The sequence below is a fragment of the Acyrthosiphon pisum genome, chromosome X (assembly GCF_005508785.2).
Source record: "Acyrthosiphon pisum isolate AL4f chromosome X, pea_aphid_22Mar2018_4r6ur, whole genome shotgun sequence".
Lineage (NCBI taxonomy): Eukaryota > Metazoa > Arthropoda > Insecta > Hemiptera > Aphididae > Acyrthosiphon > Acyrthosiphon pisum.
The window spans coordinates 90,222,488-90,230,872 of NC_042493.1; the positions used below are offsets into that span (position 1 = coordinate 90,222,488).

Genomic DNA, 8,385 nt, shown 5'->3' on the forward strand with positions numbered 1-8,385 from the left:
AATCGGTAGATTGACCGTAAAAAATAAGGAACGCAATTGGTAGTCGTCATGACAGTAAAATATAAGGTGCGCAATATTATTGGTGCGCTGGTCCTAAAATGAAAATTTCGTTTTAATATGGACTCTAATTATAATATGTTCTATGTCTACGCACAATATATATTATACAGTATACTATTAGCGCTGAAATCTGCAGAAAGACCGTTTACTGAGGGCATCAGCAGACATTTCTTAAATGTATGGGGGGGGGGGGGGTTACGTTTTTTCCATAATACATAACACATTATAATATTATTGTATTGAGCTCAACTTTTTAAATATTATGATGGTTTTTTTAGAAACCATAGTCCTGCATATTCCCAACAGAAAACAATAGAAAAATAATTTTAAATTCATATTTCACTCAACTCGTTTATTGCGTCAAATACACGCTGCCCGAGGAACGTTTTATAATATGCAGTTTTCACCGCCTGTTTATGATTTTCTCCGAATCTTACATGCCCACTTAAAAATAATAAAATATTCATTAATCGAATAAGGACGATTTGCAGGATACTATATAATATTATATCTGTACACTGTTGTCGTGAATCCTAATGATATATTATATAATATAATAAAATTATTACGACCGCGCATTGACCTGAAACGCTAAACAGTGAATTATTCCGAAAGGGTGGAAATTGCAGCCCTCGATTGCCGACGCGCACCCCCTCACGCCACGCCACCACCCATTGATATAATATATATTTTGATCCAAGCCGTGTGTTTGTGTGTGTAATACTTACGGATCGTAAACTGCATTTACGAGGCACCGTCGGCATCCAATTATGTCGTACACAGGTACATTGCATATATAACTATACATACCTACAATAATAATATCATCGAGTTGTGCACACAACCGCTCGCTCGAAATTGTCGTCGTCGTCGTCGTCGTATAATAGTCGTCCGGTGCACAGCAGTGGTCATCAACCGGCTATTATTATTGGACTCGCGACGACCCATTTTAGTTATAATTTATATTCTCTTTTACTAATGAATTTCTATTATCTACTTTGCCGGATGCCTACCTAACCTATCGCGCCTTTTTTTGAAGAGGTTTATTTTTTCAGTCTTTTGTATTTTTTTTCTACCAAAAACGATAGTGCGATCTGCAGAACTCAACGATTGTGTGGCTTTATATTATAGCTTGAAAAACGCTTATTCGGGTGGTCCGTAATTGTTGTCGTAAAAAATAATAATGTATACCAACTAAATGTACTATATCGGGTACTATTTATTAATTACATCTGACGAATTAGATACTTCATTTAAAATAACATTTTGTACGAGTTAACGGCGCGAGTGCGCGACTCGCTGCACTGTTGTGCTATATAACCTTTTCCACTTTTGATGGGTCTGGGTGTATATTATTATAACAATATAATATATTATATAATATTAGAGAGTGGTAAGCGGTTAAAAGTTTGTGGGTAACGAAGTGTTTTTTCTTCGGCCTCGATCGAAATCGCCGTTTGCTCGCCTTTGTCGTTTTGGTCATCGTTATAATAATATATATACATACCAGTTGTACCATAACCATTGTTGTATTATACTATTTAGATGTATAAACGAGCGGAAAAACACCGCGTCGGGCGTAGTGTCTGCAGCTCGTCGGCGGGCTATATAGAGACGACAATTTTTTTCTCCTTTAAACGGCCACCGAACGCTGTCGGAATTCGTCGTCATTATTAAATATATATATTTTTATCGGAGAAATATATATTATCTTCTGTACAATCCGATCGTCAATTCCCACCCGTAATTATAATTATCTATAGGTACGCGAGAAATCGTCTCCGGACGTGCCTCCCACATAAGCGCCTCTCCATATAATATAGTAATAATATTATGACGTGTATGTGCGCACAGTAATGATTTAATGTTTGACAATATAATTAAATAGTAATGATAATAATATGTCGTCGAGATGAGTGACAATAGTAATAATAATTGTATATTATTGTCGTCGGAGTGCGACTGCCCCATTATGGGTATAAAAAAAAATACCTACACAATTTATCCGGAGGTAGGTAAATTATTGTTGTGCGTCGACTGAATAATATGCAACGAAGGCGTTTGCGATCGAATTCAAAACCCAACGCGAGCGCGTTTATCATCATCATCCGACGACGACGAAGACGAAGACGACGACGACGATATAATAATAATATATTATAATAGTAAAAAAAAAAAATATATAGACACAAACGTCCGTTTATATCGACGCGATAACAGAAACGGCTTCCAGCGATTTTCCTCCTACTTTTTCTTCTACTTATTATTATTTATTAATTTTTTTTTTCATTCCATTTCGATGGGACATATATTGGTAGTGACTGACTGTATAGTTTCTATATACATAGTATAAATATTATATACACACACTGCACAGAGCGTAGCCCGACCATAATTTCCAGCTCGTTCCGTCGGCGATATTATTAGTATAAGTCGACATAAAAACCAATAATAATAATAATAATAATAATTGTAAAATCGGAAGCCATAATATTGTAACGATTTCGATCATATTATAGCTTTTCGCTACAACAAAGAAACAAAAAACCAACCTTCGCCTCTTTATATACAGCCGTCAGCCGAAGACGATAGCTGTTGAGTAGTCGTCATCGCGTGCTCGTCGTCCAATATCTTACAATGGTTATTAGTACACTTCGCCACCGACTCACTGCAATATTGTTAAAAGACATTATTATTTATAATTATATTATTATAATAACAATCGTAACGATGTTACAATGGCATGCCATTGCCCCCCCCCCCCCCCATGAATACGACTCACCTGCTACTCTAATACTTAAATCTCGTCTCAAATCCGATCGAACAATATCGGAGCTAATCCATATAGTATGGAAAAATTAATTAATGACCCCTTATCCGATGCCCCTGAACTGGCGAATTGTACTATTCAATTCATATTTTCTGCATAGCAAAAGCAAAAAAATATAATATGTATGTGTTTAATTTTGCAATAGGTACTTTGTTCTTACATCAAATTTAAACACATACAAGGTGATTCGTCCGGCATCAACCCGATTTTTCAGTAGGTCGTATTTTTTATAATCTAAATTGAAATAGATAATACGATTCACACTATGGATTAAAAATCGTATAACACAAAATAATCATATATAGATAATAATAGAAAAACATCTAATTTAACAGCTGTAGTCACAGTATTTTTAACTGGAAATTATAATTACATAACATGTGATTGCTATATATATTCAGTTTCAATTACAAAATGGAAATAGTTATTTCAACATCATAAATGCATAATTATATATTCTACATTATAATTCATAACAAAAATATTTAATTCATATCACTATAATATTTAGTTAGTTACTTTTGATTGTTGACTTTACGCATACATTTTAGATAAATCTAAATGCGTTTGATTGACGTCTGCCAGCCTTATCCGTATTGTTATAGGTATTATTGTTATATGTTTGTGCCAGAACTCTCGCAATATGAAACTTAAAGTTTCTGTTTAAAATTTGCATATAGTATATATAATATTTCAAAAACGAACATAACGAATAATATATTTGGAGATCTGTAAGGGCAGGATAGTGTTATACTTAGATGTTTTCTGAGCGTCATAATATTCGCATGATAAACATTGTGTTTAAAATGTTTAAAATGTTTAAGGTTGCGTTCATAAACTGACCCCAATAATAATCTATAAGAAAACGATGTACTAAATATATGCTATAATAGTAATTCAATGTAATGTAAATAATAATATATAATATAATGTAATGAAGCGTAATGTAAATTCAACCTATTTCCAATGTATATCAACGTAACGCCGGCTATATGACCCCACCTCGGAAAATCGATAAAAAATCAAAACAATAATTATATTATTTCGTATAATTATTACGACGATATAACGATAATATTATTATTATATTAATATCGTGTTACACCGTGTTCGCAGATGAACGAGTATGACGAGACGACTGGAGATTATTGTCATGTGCGCGGCCCTAGTGGTGGCCGCCGCCGGACTTGCGTCGTCAACCGAACAATCCTTCGCCGTCGAACCAGACGATCGGAGTGCGGTGGTGGACTCGACGGTCTCGCTGCCGTGTAAGGTCAACGATCTGGCCGGAAAGCTCCAATGGACCAAGGACGATTTCGCGCTGGGTACCAACAGGAACCTGTCGTACCACGGTTACCCGAGATACGCGATGACCGGCAGCGACGCGAACGGTAATATTATAATTGCATTGTGTATATATATATTATATAGTATAATTTATAATTGCACCCGAACGACGCACATTACTGTTTTGTATTTAGTTACTGTATTGTATTAGTTACCGTATATTCGTCGTACCGTATTATCGTACGACAAGATTTTATAATAATAAAAAAAAAAAATTGTTTCGGCGGTTGAATATGGTCCAAAAATTTTACCATAGTTTACCATAGAGCACCCACGGAGTGATCGCACTCGTCGTAGATTTCATATAACAATCGTAGAGCTGGGATTCATATTATTACCTATGCAACGTCATAACTCATAAGACAGTAAAATATTATATTTAATTGTATTGACACATAATACATAATTTGCACTTTTCGAGTTAACAGTTACAATATACACTGACATGTGCACAACAAAAAAAAAGATCATATTTTATATCGATATTAGGCTCCAGGGTATTGGATAGGTATTTAAAATAATAAGACTTTTCAGTACCGAAATTATTTGGAAATGATATCTTTATTTTTTCTTATCAACCAGAACCAGAACTTAGCTGGAACAGTTATTTTTGGAGAACCAGTACCAGAACCGATACCGATACCTAAATTCAAAAGATTTCAGTCCCTGGCGTAGACATATCGCTAATCAAATTTATAAAAGCACGTTTACATGGTATATACAACCTAGCCCTACTAAAAACTGTCTTCGAGAAATTTTCTTTGGTTGGAGGGTAGGGTAGGATCTCCACCATCCATTATCATCAAAATAAATAAAAACTGATTGTATAATATCAGAATATCTTATACTACTATTGTACATATTTTATTTTGGGCCAAAGATTACATTATGTTTTGGAAATTTTATTTAGTTCTCGATATTATTATAGCGCCATGTATATGCATAGAAAAGATAAAGATGAAAAGTGAGTTTATTTTCTAAACAAATTATTTAAAATTGTACCTCTATACATACTCGATGAGGACTTGATTTATGGGTGGGAACTACTGGGAAGTCCCCTCCTTTTCCACATCCTCTATTTTACTTTCATGAGGGTCATGATGAGGACGTATAATACCTGTACCACGATATACATGAGTGACTTTATTGTTCAAAGCGTAATGATTTTACTCTCGAGAATTTTGTTGGTGATAAAACCAAGATAACTCTGTACATGGTATTACATTGTAAAAAACGTTTTTTTTTAAAAAAAAAAAATTTATATATACATATTAAGTCGATACTTTGCGCGTAGCCGCCCCTCGTCGTCTTGAGACAATTCATTATCATACTATATATAATATATAATATGTATATCGGATCGTTTTCTCGGGGAAGTGAGACTTAACTTTCGCAGATTTCTTATCTTAAATATTATGTACTTGATTCGCTGTAAGTACCTGTAAGCAGTAAACTTTTTAAACCTTATTCCCTCGTTCGTTCGATTACATAACAATATAAAATATTTCAAAAAAAGTTATTGGAAATATTTTTATGTCTTAATTATTATAATATGAAGTAGGTGCCAAGCACACACCCGATACCTGGTTAAATAATTATCATCTCACTAATTGAGAAACTGCAGAACCGAACAAACGCATTTTGAGATTGAAAATGTCTCGTCATCCCTCCACATTATAGTTCTGAAAACGCATTTATATATACACTATACAGCCTTATACATATATTACTATCGTTCGATTGAAATTCTTAAACGCATATTCTGCGGCACCGTTCGATGCAAATTTAATGGCAAACCGCTACGGCACGAGTGGTTATTGGTTATCCGAAATGCCTATAATTTCGTAATTATTTCGACGAACGTGACTCTAAAATGTTACAATACACGTATGCACGTCGAATAACGTACGGAAAGGCCGTACATGCGTCGCCGACTGAATATAATGACATGTCGTTTCGACGTTACAGGCGGGCGCGGCTTAGGAGACTCGTCGAAGAAAACTTAACCTCCGCCAAGTGTAGCAGTATACTTGTCTATGACGGTAGCGTACTTATATATAGGTCCTTCATCACCAGAAGTATTTACGGTCGGCGACAATTTTTTCATATAAACAATGAGCGGGGTTTCAGTAGAAGTTTGTCCGTAAAGGTCATTCCCCCCGTAATGTTTAAAAGTCTACGAGACATCTTCCTGACCGTTTTCACCAGCCACTCCCGGGTTTAGATTTTGGAATTTTCAAATATACCCACTTAAAGCTCATATTTTGAAATAGTATTGTTTTAATGTTTATAGGGTGAGTGTCCTATATACCATTTTATTTTTTCTCAAACTATAAATTTTTCATTTTTTCGTGTAAACGGTCAAGCAGACGACATTTTGAAAATGTTGATACACTTCATTGGAATTCGAACGAGTGGTTTTTCAATTATTTAATTTCGTGTACTAAGGATAATACGTTTAGAGGATGTTAGAGTAGGTTAGGTACTGCGAACAGTATAAAAAATATAATTATTTGAAAGAAAAGTCCTTATTGAGCATACCTAATTATATTATACTACTTAAGAATTACTCCAAAAATCAGAATAAAAACGAGATTGTTCGGCAAATCGTTCTACGGTACGTAGGTCACCGTGAAAAAAAAATGATTTAAAAAACATTGTTTTTTGCTGGACCCCGAAATTCGAAACCACGCCGCCGAGTCATTATATTATGGTATCATATAATTCCGATCAATGCGCCTAATAATATGTCGAACAATAGGTACATTTTAGCGTTGATAAATTAATATACTATTGTTATTTATTATTATTATTATTATTATTATTATGTAGTCGTAATGCGGTGATCTTCTATATTGTTATATTTAGTATAAAATGCACACAGTAAAACTTTATATTATTATTATTATTATTATTATTATTATTATTGCACACCGGACCGGACTGTGACGCGATCGCTTTTATACGGATTTCGACTGTACATATTATTACGAACTTATATCGTTGGCACAGACAATCCTAAATAAATGCGCTCGCTAATACCTCATCACAATGATATTATTATCATGATACACGCAGAATCATCGGCACCCGTTGACGCACGAAATGCATGCACCCCCCCCCCCCCTTGATTTTGCGCTGCACGACTTGTGTGACGTTTTAATTGAATATTCCCATTAGGCGTATGTTGTGATATCATCATCATCATCATCATCATTGTCTAGTGCATAATATTATTTTAAATAGGCATAGGTACTCTCGCAAAGTGCGATTGCAAACTGCACTTCTGTAGTGCTGCAGTGTTGAACAATAAAGTTTCATTAAAATAATAAAACTATATAACACCGCTGCAGCGTTGTTTGGCAAAACGGACTCGATACGTCTATACTTATTTGTTCTTGATGATGACATATTTTATAATATTACACATCACACGACGTTATATATATATACCTAGGTATACAATTTGAGTAGAGCCGTAGTGGTAGTCGTAGTACATGCACCATCATATGATATTGTCATGATATTGTAATAGCACAATATACCCATAGTAGTTGTAAACGGTATAGTAGTATATTATATTATATTATAATAATGCCGCTCCGTTCTTTATTAATGATATTTTAATCGAACTTTGTTTTTTATTTACAATATACAAGGGCGCCCGCAGGACAAAATCCCACCCGGGGCAAGATCAAAATTATTATTTTAAATCTTAATATATTTCTATAGTGTTTTTATTCTAAAATAGCTTAACCTACATTAAACAGAAAAAAACAACATTATGTCATCACATAAGGCCTTTTATTTGTAGGTATACAATACAATATTAATATTATTTGAATATATGTTAATGTAGATGTCACAAATTATATATTTTTCTAGTATTTAATTAATAAATAAATATTTACTTCAACCTATGATTGTGACGAACCACTTTTTTCAGCATCATTAGATTTAATTTTCTTTGAAAAATATGAATACAAAGTTGTATTTCGTTTGCTCATGATTAAAAGAAACTAATTACTACAATGTAACCACTAGCAGAAAAATGTAAAACTTATAACACAAATTTTAAAAATTAATATTAATAATTAACACACTATAAGTAGTAACGCGACGAGTCAACATCAACACACTTCTCACAT

The 8,385-nt window shown here is 33.8% G+C and overlaps 1 protein-coding gene across 1 annotated transcript in view; it reads left to right on the forward strand.

Annotated features, from left to right (window-relative positions):
- LOC100570201 (irregular chiasm C-roughest protein) overlaps positions 1 to 8,385 on the forward strand; it is a 254,376-nt gene that overhangs the window by 44,267 nt on the left and 201,724 nt on the right. Inside the window, exon 2 of the mRNA XM_029491102.1 lies at positions 4,007 to 4,281. Coding sequence (XP_029346962.1) covers positions 4,017 to 4,281 — 265 coding nt within the window. The 5' untranslated portion in view covers positions 4,007 to 4,016. The remainder of the gene's footprint in view (positions 1 to 4,006; positions 4,282 to 8,385) is intronic.